The sequence below is a fragment of the Coturnix japonica genome, chromosome 5 (assembly GCF_054131305.1).
Source record: "Coturnix japonica strain WE chromosome 5, WE-NBRP24, whole genome shotgun sequence".
Classification (NCBI taxonomy): domain Eukaryota; kingdom Metazoa; phylum Chordata; class Aves; order Galliformes; family Phasianidae; genus Coturnix; species Coturnix japonica.
The window spans coordinates 2,825,226-2,840,166 of NC_140667.1; the positions used below are offsets into that span (position 1 = coordinate 2,825,226).

The window sequence follows — 14,941 nt, forward strand, 5'->3', positions numbered from 1 at the left end:
GCGGCGCCTCGTTCCCTCCCTCACCCACCCCCCCCTTCTCCTTCTCCCTTCCCTCAGCCCCCGCCCCCCCCTCCCCTCCCTCCGGCCCCCGCCCCGCTCCGCTCCCGGCCTCTGCGCGCCGCCCGCCCGGGCCGCGCCGGATCGCGACGCCCTGCGGCGAGGGCGGGCGGCGGCGGCGGGGGACAGCGCGCCTCATCCCGCCTCATCCCCATCCCGGTGCCGGCGGAGGAGGCGGCGCTGACGCAGCAGCGCGGAGCGCCGCGTTCGGCCGCCGCTGGGTCCCGCCCCACCCGCGGTGAGTCCCCACGCGGTGAGGACGGAGCAGGTGCCGGGCCGCGGGGCCGCGGGGAACTTGAAGCGGGGGGTGGGAAGCGGCAGGTCGGGGGGGCCGGGCCCGGGAGGGCAGGTGCGGGCGGCGGTTGGTTGCGGGGCCGGGCCTGCGGCGGGGCCGCTCCCCTGGGGCTCGGCGGGACAAAGGCGGCGAGGCCGGGGGGGGGCGGCTCCTGAGGGGGAGCGGCTCCGCGTCGGTCAGCGCTGAGGCGGCCCCTTGACGGGGGGGAGCGGCCCCGAGTGAAGCGGCTCCTGGAGGGAACGTCCCCGCGTGGGTCTGTGTGAGGAGAGCGGCCAGAAGCGAGTCCTGGGGGGAGCGGCCCTGCGTGACTGTACGGCGAGAAGTTGGCAGCGGGCGGCTGCGTTTTGCATCACCCCAGCCATAATCCCTCTATCTTTGCACCCTCACGGACTCCTTGATTTGTGAGACATCCCCGTTTTGCCCCACGCCCGGTGCAGGTGCCCGAGTTTGGCTTTACATCCCCGTCTCTTCGCCCCTTCCTCTTTGAGCCGCACTTGCCCCTTCGCGCATCTCTCCCCGTTGGACCCGTTGCTCCGTTTCCTCTTCTTCTTTTGTGTAGCCGAGCTCCTAATGGAGGCGGCTTTGCTGGCTCCCTCTTTTCCAGCTGCTTCCACGAGACCAGCGCATGTGACCGGGCCAAGCTTTGAGAACTTGAGGGGGGGAAAGAGGGGAAAAAAAACCCCACAACATTCGGGGTCTGTTCTCATTGCTGCCTTTTCCTTCCCGTTCTCCTTGTGGAAGAGGTTTGCTTGGATTTTAACACACACCCCCTTCGCTGTCCCCCCACCCCCACCTCGAAGTCAGAATTGTCGGGAGCTTTGGGATACTCGATCCATTCGGCACTTAGCTGCAATTAATGGCTTGAGCCTTTCGGTCCCACTGATGAGCATTTGGTTTTGGGGTGTTCAGATTCTCAGCTGAAGGGCTTCATGTGGGTGTGATAAGGACTGATGCTTTGGAAATGTGGATGTGGCTGAAATAGCAGCGTGGCTTTACCAGGAATATCCTGCTAACGTGTTCATCCTGAACCATCCTTCGTGTGTGTCAGCTCTGGGCTCCCTCAGTCCTTCCTGTGTTCAGCTGGAGCTCTTGTGGTTGTGATTTACCAGCGCTTTAACTTATTATTTTTAACTTAAGCATTGATTTCTGTTTGTTTTCCTAATGATTTAAGTGCGGTGATGGAGCAGCAGCATGGCTTTCCTACCCACTGTGTCTGTGGTGATGTGTAGTATTGCTCCTGGGGTATCAAATAGGCTGGAAAACCCCAAACTTGTGGGGTGAAAGAAGGGGGAGTGGGAGATCCTTCCTGGATGGGCTGACAGCAATGATTAAATAGCACGATTGTACTGAGAACTGTGGTGTTGAGGGGTAAAAACAGTTGGAACCTTACTTTTGTAGCCCAAATGCTGTTGTTTTAGAAGCTGCTGGGTTCTTTTGACTGAGTTTGAGGTTGTGCTTTGTCGTTCTTAGGCAGATTGATGCCAGTGGTGTTGGTTGTTACTGTGTGATTGTGGGGCTGTATAGACTGGGGGATATCCTGTAGAGATGGAGCTTGGTCGTTATATTCGGGAAGTCGAGCAGGTGAATCTGGTGTGCAGAGCTATGCCCAGGTGTGCAAATGGTGTGTGGATTTTTGTGCCTCATCATTGAACTGCAGCACTGCAGCCCGTGGCAACAACAAACCACTGCTTCCTGCCCAAGCAGCCGAGCTAATGAAGTTCCAGCTCTCGTGATGTTAATAATACATGAAACAGCAGTTTGGGTAAGTGGGAAATAGGAAATGTGGAATAGAAGCACCTGAAAGAAGCTGTAAAATTACAAATAGTGTGTTGTGCCATGGGCTGGCATCGCTCTGGATATCTCTGTATATGATGCTAAGGGAAGTGTGGCAGCTTTTAGGGGCTTTCCTCCCAACCCATAAGGCTTTTTGACAGTCTGTTTTGTTTTGCTTCACAAGAATCTTCCCTTGAAAGAATGGGGTGAAGGCAATGTTATGTCAGTGAAATGAGGGAGTGATGTTGTCATGAAAGTGAAGGCATAGGGTATCATTAAGCAGAATAAATGCAGATCTGGTTGAAGATGAATTCGTTTTGTACCTGTTCTCTCCCTTCTGTCAATATTTGGGAATCAGGGTTTAATTAATCTGTTAAATGGTATTTCTTCACGTGACGCAGGCAGAACCCTATGGAAGATAGGGCAGAAAATGAAGCTGGGTGCATCAAATGTGGTCAGCTGAGACAGACAGGCAGCCTGAGCCTCTTTGTTAAATAGTTTCTTGACATCTCTGAATGAGCATGGATGCCTTAATATAAACCCCAAAGAATGTTTCAGGTGAGACGTGGGACACTTGTGCTCATTGCCTGCTGTGTTCAAGCAGTACCTGGGCTTGCCTGTGTTAAGCAGTGGGGACAGTGGGTCCTTCCTTGGCTGGTTAAAGAGCTGTGAAAACACGCAGTGTAGTTTGCTGTGATGCTGGTGGCTCTGAGCAAACACACTTGGTGTGTGTAACTACACTGTTAGCAGCAGAGCGTGGCAAATAAACACCTATTAAGACAGGAAAGGAATGTGTGTCAGCTCGCTGAGAGCACAGCACGACCAGGGTCTTGCTTGAAGCTTCTCATGCAGGAGCGCTGCTTCTACCACCTTCTAAAAACCCTGCCTTACAGATGCATCTTCATTAAGATGTTTGCTTTGCTTACTGCTAAGGGCTGCTTCCAGCTGTTCTTTTCACAGCTCTCCCTTAGCTGTTTGAGTGTCCCAGCTTGCGGTAGGGGATTTCATGAGGTGCTGACTGCGGCGCTGGGATGAAGAACAGCCTCGCTGTGATGGAGGGAGCAGGGCAGGGAGGCTTTGCACGTGTCGTGGCCATCTCTGTCCCCTGCAGAAGCAGAGCGGTGTGGCAGCATAGCTGCTCTCAAGGCCACGTGCTGGGAATTGCACGCAGAGCAGGTGGGCTCGGCATGGCCGAGTCGGGATGTATTTGGCACCTGGAGTGGTGGGATTTGTGCTCAATTACATCACGTTTGGGAATAAGGCGATGCTTTGCCTCCGAGCTGCAGGTTGCTGTGTTCCTTGTGTCCTGATTTTCTGGAACAAAGGTGTGACTAAAGGAGAAAACAACGATTTTCCCCCCTGCTTTGTAAGCCGTATCACAGGAATCCTTTCTGGCACCCATTGTTCTTCAGGCAGTTTCTTTTTTGAAGGGCTTTCTCCTGCTTGGCTTTGAGCGTGTGCAGCCTGCTCAGCTTGGCAGGCTGGGTTTGTATGAAAGATCTGGTGTTTTAGTGTCTGCTGGCGTATCAATATTTCAAGTTATTTACGATGCTCTCAGAAATAAAAAGGAGGCGCTTCCCTTTCAATTGACTCGACTCAGACAGCTTTGCTGACGTCTCGTTTCCAGCTCCTGAATGATCATCCTTGATATCAAATCCCAGCTCTATAGATGCACGGAGCAGCGTGGGCACCGCTGCCTTATCCCTGCACCGTGCACGGCCTTCTATTGTTCCTGGCTGTGGCCTGTGCAAAGCGCTGAAAATAGCCCGTCTGCCTTCGTGCTGCACAGCGTTCTGTGGTGTCCTCTTTGTGTCTTTGCCTGCTGAATACCTACCTTGGGCTCCCATCCGCAGCCAAGGAGCTGTGGGCATGCATGGAGGAGAGGCTGGAGCTGACTTTTGCAGGCTGGAGGGGCAGGGACTGTGATGGGGAGCGTGGCTGAGCAGCAGCACCGCGATGCTCACAGCACTGCTCGAGTCAGAAAGTGCCTGCTCAGAGCAGAGCCTTTGCTGGGGAACTTCTTTCAACTGGAATTGTTTTTAACGAGACCCTAAAATGGAGGGGATTTGCTGAGGGAGCCGGCGTTATGTGAGCGTGCCGGGGGAGTGAGCGTGTTCTGGCTGATCTGGGAACAGCGTGGAAGGGAAAAGGATTTGTGGAGGAGGGTATTAATGCATCTCCCTCTGCAGAGGGAGGATGGAGGTGCAGTGCGGAAGCAAACAGCAATAATCATATTGATGAACAGGAGGGATGAGTAAAGTGAAGGATGATGAGGGACACCCGTGGGAACACAATCTTTTTCTTTTTTTTTTTTTTTTAAATTTAATTATTATTTAGCAAATCAACATGCAGATATGCAAGGAGCATGTTTGAGTTTGTTTCTTTGTCTAGCTTGCAGTCAGTGCAGGAAACCAAAGCTGGAGGTGGTTTGGATCTCTCCAGTGTGAGGAAGACAGCAGAGGAAAGACCTTCAAGATCATCAAGTCCAGCTGCAGCCCATCCATCCTTCCCTAACTCTAACAACCCTCCGCTAAATCAAGTCACTGAGCACCACATCCAAACAGTTTCTAAACACATCCAGGGGTGGTGACTCAGCCACCTCTCTGGGGAGCCCATTCCAATGCTTAACCATCCCTTCTGTAAAGGAATTCTTTTTGATATCCAACCTAAACCTCCCCTGGTGCAACTTGAGGCCATTTCCCCTCATCCTGTCATCAGCAAAAAGAGACCCACTCCACTTCAGGTGTTTGAAGAGAGCAGTAATGTCTCCTCTCAGCCTCCTCTTCCCCAGACTGAACAGCCCCAGTTCCTTCAGTCACACCCCATAGGGCAGATTCTGCAAGCCCTTCCCCAGCCTTGTTGCCATTCTTTGGACCTGCTCCAGCACCTCAACATCCTTTCTGTAGAGAGGTGCCCAAAACTGAGCACAGTACTCAAGGTGAGGCCTCACCAATGCTGAGTACAGGGGCAGGATGACTTCCTTGGGGAGCCTTATGTCAGTGGAGACAGGATGTCTGTGCCCCTGCTCCCTCTCAAGAGCCCTATCATTTCTTCCTCCCATTCTTAGGTGCTTTCTTTAAAGAGTGATATCTAGGAATATTATTACTGGGGATTTCTACCATCTTTCTCGTGTTCTGGTTGCAAAGAGGCAAAGTGTTTCGAAGCTGGGAGAGGACAAACAGCCCAATTAGGGAAGCACTGTTTAGTCAGCCTTAAAATAGAAATCAAAAACGTCATTTCCGTTTGTTCCAATATCCATTTTATTTTCAGGTAGTGGAAGAAGAGCCATAGAATAACTGTTTCAGAATAAATTACTGGCTGTTCTGAGACCTCTGTAAAGGTATGAAGACCCTGCACCTCTTGATGCTGAGCAGCAAGGAAGATGCAGTTTTGCTTACAGACTGTAAGCAAGTACAGTGAGTAATTGCTGACCTTGCCTAAGGTTCTGCCTCAAGGCTCATTGCCAAATAATTAGGCGATTGTTGAGCTTTCCACAAAGTATGGAGGGCTTCAGGGGTGGTTTTTGCACTGATATTGTGACTTATCCTGAGAGTTGGCCTTGAATTTCAGGCTGTTCAAAACTCCATCTGTCCACTGAGTGAATGTCAATCCAATTTAGGCTTGCATATGCTTCCAAGGAAACCACTGGAGGCAGTGGTGAGAAATGGACCATGGAGGGGCAGGAAGGCAAGCACACCAGAGACATTTCTGCTTTTCAGTACTCCAACATGATTAAAACCTGGTTAACTGTAAAACCCTGGACAGACCAGTGTGTGGAGTACTTCCTTCTTTAGTGTGATAGGTGCTGCTGTAAGAACTGGAGTAGCAGGTGAGTATCTGGCTCTTGGCTCCTGCTCGCTCATACCTTAGAAGAGCTGCTATACCTTGAGGCTCATCTCCCACCCAAGACAAAAGGAAACCTGAAAAGTTACCCTGAGCAGAAAGTGACGGGATTTGTTGCTCTCTTATTATGCAGCCCCCTTAGCCTACTGTGTGGACCATCACAGAGAACTAATGGGACTTTGACATCCACAGGACTCTGAAAAGCTTCTCTGCTCTTTGCTCCGCGGCTGTATGGAGTCAAGAGACAAAATTTGCACTTGGTTTCTGTCCAGAATAAATGAGTTTTCCACCGTTAATACGAATTCCCCTTTAATTGAAAGCTTAAATTCTCTAGCAGCCAGAATTGCCTTGCTTTACAGAGGGAGGTGTACTTCTGACTGTTAATACAACCTTGAATAAGACGTTTATCTTGGTTATTGGAAGGAGTAGAGAGGTTCTCACTTTGGAGCTCTAAACCTGATTGCTATCTGTCATTTTAGTTTAAAGAATGCTGCTAGCTTGCTCAGATTTAAAAATGTTTTACTGTGACAAATAGCTGGAGCAGAAGCTGAAATCCTGGTATCTGGGGATATCCTGCATGGGTATATTGTATCCTTGTATATTGTAACTGTAGGCTGAGGCTGAAGCTCCTCAGCTCAAAGCCCTTTGCAGCTGTCGTCCAGCATCAGATCAGATCCTCTTTGGATCAAATCTCTGGATATTTGGACTGCCAACAGCAAAACTGGCTCCCGTAGTCTTGGGCTCTGGGACAACGTGGTGGTGCAGAGCGTGGGGGCTTTGCAGCGCGTGGTTATTTATCAGCTGCTTACCCATCTGTGTCTGTGTGTACTGTGGGTAAGCCAAGCCTGCTGCATCCAGCTTTCTTCTCTCTTCCAGCAGCTCCTGGAAACTTTCTGCTGGTTCTTCCGCCGTTCAGTCGGTAGCTGTGAGTGTCTCCCGCTGCCACTTTGGCTCAGTGACAGCTGGCAGCTCCTCCAGCTGCAGGCACCTCTCTCCAGTCAGATTTACAGCAATCCGGTTCAGGGTTTTGTCTGCTGGAGGCCGTAGTTCCAAACTGCTCATGTCAGCTACCCTGGTGCTCTTGTGCAGGTAACTTAGATGTAGGAGGACATTTCTTTTCCCCAAGCCTCCACCCCATGTGTTGGGCACCTGATGTGTTCTGCTCTTTCAGCTCAGCCAGCATTCTCAGATCCCAGAGCTGATGATCAAGGAGCGATGCTGTTTAGTTTCTCCGCTTGCCAGTGCTCAGAGTTCACTGAAAGTTTTGTTCTTTTCTGCCCTGTACTTTCCTTGAAGCCAGAGCTGGAGAAGGGCACAGAGTGTCTGTGAAATGCCGAGGTGTTTGTGAAGTGCGTGTAGTGTATAGCACTTAAAGGGTTTTGTCCCATCTAACGTGTTTGGATATTTTGAAGTCACGGCGTGACTTCAAGGGACCTTCCTGAAAATCCAGTTGGAGGCACCTATGATGCTTCCGTAAAACTAAGCTGAACTGCTTAAAAGCTTTGTGGTTCCAAAGAGGACACCTTAATTACACTTTCCTTTTTGCCAGCACTTAGATGTCAGCTTATCCTTTAGAGCTCAAGCTTGCTTAATGGTTACCTGCTCTGGTCTGAAAATTGAAGTCTTCAAAGACCTGAAGTTGGTGGCTTCTCCTTGGGATGAAACAATGCCTCTGTTCAAGGCAAATGCTGAAATAGGCCCTTCTTATGGCTGCAAGCAAAATGGCTGGTGTGAAAAGCATTGGGTGTAACATAGGTGAGGTATTCACTATGCTAGCCTGGAAGCAAGCTGTACATTTTGGTGCTCAGGAGTTTACGTGCACCAGAAAATATCTGCCCTGTACATGAGCTTCTGCAATTACATGGTATGGGGCAGTTGCATCACTTGTTTGTGTTAACTAGTCTGTTTTTGTTTTTTTTTTTTCCCATGATATCTTTTGGAAAGTGCTGTTAGCCTGAGATTTTGATGCTAGATGGATGTGGGAATCAGGAGGAAGATGCATTACTGAACATATGTGTTCTTAGAACCAGGCAGTGAAAAATCACCCGTGAGTTTTCCAGCACCTGCACTAACTGTATTGGCCCTGTTGCCACATACCTGCTGGCAGCATAGGATGTAGAAAAGGACCTTGGAGTGGTTGTAATGAACCCTGCTGTGGGGCAGGGGATGAGCTGTACCAAAACATTGCTGACAGCTGTTCTTCCAACCTTTTATGTTTAACCTCGACTTCTTGTGGCAGTCTGATGCTTATTCTAGCCCAGCAGGAGGGAAGGATGCAGGCAGAATCTTTTCAAATCTCCCTTAGTGCAGTGTAAGTCCTTCTCATCCCCTGGAGAATGCCATATTGCCAGTTTACACATTACAGACTTTTTTTCTCCACCCTTTTAATTGCATGACTTCAGCCCCTACGCCCTCTCCTTGCTGGTTGCTCTTACTCCCTCACTGCTCTGTGGCTTGTTCTGCACTGGATGCAGCACAAAGACACGAGCTGGAGCCTGTTCCCCTGTCCTTCCATCCAGCATTTTTGGATGTTCACTCTAGAATGATGTTTGTTTCTTCCTAACAGTTGTCTGTTCAACTTGCATTCCTTAATAAACCCTAATAAGCTCCCTACTGTGGGGTGCCACCTCGCTGACCATTTGCGTTTATGCCACTGATTATTCTTGCCTGTCTTACCTTCCAGCTGTGCAAAATCCAATGGAACTAGGAAAGTACTTCAGTGTCATTAAATGGTTCACCGTACTGAGAGCACCTTATCGCACCTATTGCTCGGAAAGCCAGGCATGTTTAATCACTCCCTCTCTAAATGGCCAAACAGTGTCATGCACTTGTAGGTATATAAATGCAAGTTAATGACTGGATATAAAACAAATCACTCCCAGCCCAGATGTGGAAATGCTGTCCGGTCCATTTGGAGGGAATGTGTGTTGCCACGACTGATCAAACGTGGATGGCAGAAAATGTGTGTGTTAAGTATATACATCTAATGATGTGGGTAAAGGATGAAGGAATTGGGCCAGCTTCTAATGGCAGTTAAATGTGCTTCAGATGAAGTGATGTTCCTGCAACTGGGCTTTGAATTTCAAAAGCAGCTGGGGTCTGAATTGCCTCTGTTTGGTGTGTGGTTTCTATCAGTTTCATATCTATGAACAGTACTGGAGGTATGTAGCATCCAACTCTTTTGCTTGGGAGTCTGCTCTCATGTGATTTTTGCAGGATTAGAATCACAGATATGCTCCCATAGCTCTTCTCCTCTGCTCAGGACCTGCAGTTATGTAGGCATTGAGTCCCTTTGCTTCCCTGGGTTCAAACAAAATTAGGTTGGCATTAGGTTGGGACTGCTGTTCCTTCTGCCAAGTCCACTTGACAGCATTGCACAGTCCATGTGAGATATTTAGGTTTCCCAGGCCCCAGTAATCCAGCAAAGAGCTAATGCTGGGCACTTAAAAACCTTAAAGGTCTAATTGCTTAGTAATGAAAAGTGTAATGACCAAGCTGAGTGACTGGTGGAGGTTCAGTCTGTTGTGATAAAGACATTATTAACATAAAACCTGTTTCTTCTTGCACCAGTGCAGCTGTGATTTAGGTTTTCCTGCAAGTTGAGCTCTCAAATCTACAACCATCTCCTACCTTTCTACCTGCTGCATGTCTTTCAATGTCCCATTACCCTAATGGTGAGCCAGCTAATGACCCGTTCTATACGAAAACATCCAGCTCCAGAGAACTCTGCTTGACTTCAGCTGTGCAGGTGAGCACACCAGCAGAGGAATGAAGACACTTAATCTCTTTGGAGATACCAGGGGGTGCTGCAGCACCATGCACTTGTGCTATTCTTTTATTTTTTGAGTGCATTAAGCAGTTGAGCTGTGAAATTTGAAGAGGAATCTATACCTTTTCCCTTTTTGAAGCTGCAGGCTTCTAGTTCTGTCTGATTTATGAGAGTATCCCAATTTCGGCCACACGTGAACTACTACTCCAGTGCTAAGTTCAAATACAGTAGTGTCAGCTCCAGTTGTAAGGTCTGCTTGGTATTCAGTGTGGCTTTGTGATATGGAGAGGAGCTGGCAGGGATGCACCTGCTGCTGGAATCACCAAAGGTGGCACAGTTTGCATGTGTCATCCATAGGATCACAGCATACCTTGAATTATTCAAGCTGAATGGCTGGAGAAAGTTGGTGAAGTGGTTGTGGAAGAGGGTGGTGATATTATGTCGAAGAGCTTTCATATGAAGCATAGACCAGGAGCTGATCTGGCATTTGCAAGCACAGGGATTTCCTCTGCCTTATCTGGGCTTTCATCACAGGGTGTGTGTGGGGTTTGGTTAGTCACACTTGCTGCTATTTGCTTTTTTAAAGGTTGATTTTGAGAGGTGAGAAGCCAATGGTGGGCTTTGTGCTGCGGGAATAATTACAGTGTTTGCATTGGCAAAGAAATGGTTTCTCTTTGGGCAGGGGGTTGGCATTCTCTGTGTTTCTTTGTTTATGTCTAATAACGTGGCTGGATGTTATTTTTCCTCAGGGTCTCTGAATTGCCTTGTGCACAAGCAGGCAGTTTAGAAAGAGCATGTGAAGCCAGTGGCTCTTGGGGTGGCCGTGGGTTCCTGCTGGTGCTGCTGAGAGGCTCCTTGGATGACTGCAGGTTGAGCACTGCTCACTGGGGCTATGGACAGTGTAAGAACAGACAGAGAGATTTAAATCTGGCTTCCCTGTGAAGTGCTTTATAGCACTGCCACTAGGTAAGATCTGAAAGCAGATAACCAAGGATGGGACAGACTCTCCCAGGAGATCAGCTGTGCAACTTCTCTGTTGGGGTGTTAACAGGTCTAGTTCCTGTTTATGCAAGTGGTCAGCTGTCAAGCAGGGAGTGCACCCCTGCATGTTTTGTTCTCAGTGTGCCGTTGCTTCCAGATAGGCACAGCACTTCAATTTTAAAGCATCTGATGGTAATTGCTGTTGCTTCAGCATGGCAATTTATCATGGGTCACATGTTCTTCAGTACTTGCAGCAACGTGGCTGAGGCATGGGCTTTCACAACTGAGCTGTAATTGCTAGTGTAGGACCAGGGAGCGGAGCAAGCAGTCCATAAACTTGTGGAGAGCCTCTTTTGATGGTACAAGAGGTGGAGCAAACCCCACATCCTGTTCTAGTTGTTCTGTGTGTCTAAGGTTGAAGTGATGCTCCTGGGACTTGCACAGCATTTAGACAATTCAGCCTGGGATACCTGACAGTTCTGTGCTTTACTCACATTTCCAAGTGATCCTGGCAGGCTTCCTTCATGCAACACATGCTTTATAGTGCTGAGAACGATCTGACTTTAAAAGCAGCGGGGAGAAAGGAGCCAGTCCTCCCAGCACTTAAAGTTATGGAGCTGTTGTCACAGCATAAGCTGCACCAATTCAAAGGAACAGAACATCTTCCAGTGCACAAGGACTGGAAGTCAGCAAAACAATGCTGCACATGGAGAGGAAGATTCATGTCGTTGTAACTCTTTGTTTGTTATTGAAGTGCCACATGAATTAGAAGCTTGAAAAGCTTTACGTTTCTGTTCTTTTTGGCATCATCTCCTTGGAACCAGCGCATCTCCATAGTGAAGCTTAGGAAGGGAAGTGGTACTTGAATGGGTAGTCCCAGACTGGTGTCTTTTAATTTCACTTGCAATCAAGTGATGGAGAGACAGATGCTGCAGCTGCATGATTACAGAAAATGCAGCTGTTAAGACACTTGCCTCATTAGCAGGCAAAGAAGCAGCAGCTCTCTGAAGACTTGGGAGCGCTTTTACTACAGCACAAAATTAGACCAGTGCATTTCTGTTTGAATTTCCTCTGTCCGATGTGGTCTGCAGCTCTCAGTATAATTCCTTCAAACTGATCCAGTTTGAGGAAGGGGGGATAGCGACTTCATCTATGAGAATGCTCAGTGGGTTTGGAATGCTGAGGGTTAGGCCAAGCTGCCTTGTCAAAGTCATTCCACTTCTTAAGTAAGCTGTCAGTGTTTCCTCACCTCCCATTTGTTGCACGCAGGAGATGGGTGGTTCTGCCGTAAGTATTTTCATTTTCAGTTCTTCAGATTATGTTGGGATTTCTTTTCTGGGAATAGTTAGTTTTTCCTCCTTGCTTTGTGAAGCCCTACAAAGGTGACCAGAGGAGCCCTGACGCTTCCTTCCCAGCTGAAAGCGAGTAGCTGGTCTTGGTGAGCTCTGTGTGACTGATTTCTAAAGCATCATAGGCTACTGAAGTTTCAAGCAGCATTTGGAAGCTCTGCTTGTGTGTTATGCTGGGGAAAGAGGAGTTAATGGACTCCAGGTAAGGGGAGCAAGCTGGTAAGACTGCTTGGTGCCTATTTCTGAATGCATGCTCATAACTAAATCAGCACTTAATTCATGTTGTTTGTCTTCTTGCCTGTCTCTGTATACAGCATCCAAAACTTGTAGTGGCATCACTGCAGCGCTCCAGCAGAAAGCTCATAGTGGCTCTTTCTGTACCTGTATATGAACACAGGGAGATGAGAAATGCAGCAGATCCTCAGGGCTGAGAGTGCTTTCAGAGAAAAGTCGAGAGTCTTTCTCTGTAAGAGATGTTAAGGATCACATCTAACATCTAAAATGCTGCAGTTGGCTTCTGGGAGGGGGGCTGGGGGGGGAATGAGGTGTGTGTGTGTGGGGGGGGAGGGAGATGTATGAAGCCAATACAGCACAAATTCTCAGATGTTTAGTTCTTCCTTTGCAGAGAAGTGCTTTATAGTGTTCTAGCAGCTGAGCTCTGAGAGAGGGGGAGAACCTGAAGACCAGGCAACAAGGAGATCCATGCAGACATATCCTCATTTTACTGACAAGTAATTAATAAAAGCCTGTGATTGCTTGATTAGTCTTGTGTCAAAAGCTCATGCAACTGAGACTCTCTAAAATGAACTGTGTTGAATCTTGGTGCTTTTCCCCCTTTGGTGTGATTTTGACTATCTCTAATGTCATCTTTGCAAGTTCAGCTCGATTGTTTTGCTCCACGTTCCCAGCTGCAGTTGTCAGTGATGAAAGCTGTTGTGGAGTATTACCTGTAAATATGCCACAACATGCAAGACAATGATACCTGTGCTGCACCAGAATACGGATCTTGCCTCTGGGCTTTGGTGGTTTTATTGCAGTGGGAGGAAATGTATGTATTAAAAATCCACATTCATGTGGAGTACCGTAAAAGAAAGCATTCCTATGCTTATATTCCAGGAAAGGTACTTAAGCTATTGTTTGTCTTTACCCTCCCCATGGAGTCAAACAGGGAAGACTATCACTCTTGCTGTTGCTGTTAATGATTCTCCTCTTTGTTGGTGAAAAAATCCCCTTTCTTCAATCTGCCCCAGCCTTCTTTATATCTTTTGAGCATATCTGGTATGAACAAGGTTATATCTCAAGTACTCAGTTTTTAATAGGTCTCTTCCTCATTCAAGCACTGATGGGCTGTAAAACCCAGCATGTGATAGGTGAGTAGTGGTAGTCAGGAGGTAACTGCTGCTCACAGGATGTTGGTGAGAACTACAGGAGACAGAGGTAACTGATGCTGGTTTTTAAGACAAATCCTACTTGTTTCTTCTGGGTTTCTCCCATCTCAGCTGGAGGGCTCCATCTTTTGTTGGGGACAACAGAAAATAGGTTCAGAGGTGTAAAAGGAACCACAGGCCTGTATGGGAGATATTATCTTCCCTAGGGCATGGTTCTGTAGGATGCTTGGTCTACCACTGTCAGACCTTGGTTTGCATGCTTTAAATAGAAATTCTCATGCTAACTCCAAAGGTTGTGTGTGTTTAACGTGTCAGCTTGTGCAAGAATTAATCTGATTTTGAGGGAACTTGTCAGTCTGAATTGATAACCCTAATTTCCAGAACTGGTATTGCTGATCGGAACCAACATGGGTATATGCATAAACGTTTGCTCCCCACAGAGTGCTGCAGTTGAGGCACATAAGCTATAGGAGTTATCCCTTGTGTAATGGGACGTAAGGGTTCCATTACCTTGAGACACCTTGGAAAGAGTCTAATATCTGCAGAATAACGTGCAGGCCACGGTAGCTTTCAATTCCTAGTTTTCTTTTAGTTAATGCGTATGTAAGCAAGTCAGTTAAAGCACAGTGGGTCTATTTCAAATAGATAATCTAATTATCAGCTTGATTAAACCATATCAAATGAACGGTTCTTGTAATTTGGTAGCTTTGTTCTCTTCGCTACAGATGCAGTAGCTTTAATTAGCAGCCTCAGAAGTAGCAGACCTGTGCTGATTGCGTCAATTGAGAGGTGTTGCAGCTGGATACTTGATGTGGAGGGAATCAGACTGCTCCTATATCGGTGCTAATCCGTAGGCTGGCACTTTGTTGCCAATAACAGGAGTCTGACTGCTTCATAAATACCATTACATGCAAGAAATAGCCCTTTTCTGCTGTTTCCTCTGCTCAGACACAGGCTTAATTAAATTGATTTCTCTAGTCAATTAGGCTTTCTTTTTAAAACGTTTGTAGATATTGCCTACCGTATCCCTTCTTAGCTTTAAACTCACCTGTGAATGTGTGTTCTTTTGGACTGCAGCATCCCTCAGTTATCTGACATAAGCCAACCACAGGTCTCTTGCTGAAGCCAGCACCTGGCCAAACAAACTGCTGGGATGAAGCTGTTCCTTTGGCATTGCTTGCCAGCTTCTCCAAGCCCACTCAGCAGTAAGATGCTGCTCTTTGTATAGCCAGGAAGCCTAGGGCATGGTGAAAGGTGAGCAACCAACCTCTGCTACTGATACAGGATGAAAGCACTTGGGGCTTGTCTGCCTTTCTTTGGCATTGCTTTAGTGGGGATCTCACTTGGGCTGGGAGCTGGGTAAAGCTGGCTATATCCTGGTTTTCCTGGTTCCTGTGTCACCTCGCCTTTAATTGCTATCATGTTCTGTAGCTTAGTATTAACCCACGTCTCGCTGCATCCTGCCTCCTAATTGGCTTAACTGGCT

The 14,941-nt window shown here is 48.0% G+C and overlaps 1 protein-coding gene across 6 annotated transcripts in view; it reads left to right on the forward strand.

Annotated features, from left to right (window-relative positions):
• BAHD1 (bromo adjacent homology domain containing 1) overlaps positions 1-14,941 on the forward strand; it is a 27,787-nt gene continuing 12,846 nt past the window's right edge. The window contains exon 1 of one of the 6 annotated variants that reach the window (XM_015863241.3): positions 1-295. Coding sequence is in view for 1 of the 6 variants with exons in the window: in XM_015863238.3 (XP_015718724.1) it covers positions 14,700-14,709 (10 nt within the window). In the remaining 5 variants the exon portion in view is untranslated. The other 5 variants (XM_085549844.1, XM_015863243.3, XM_085549843.1 and 2 more) reach the window with 5 other exon arrangements.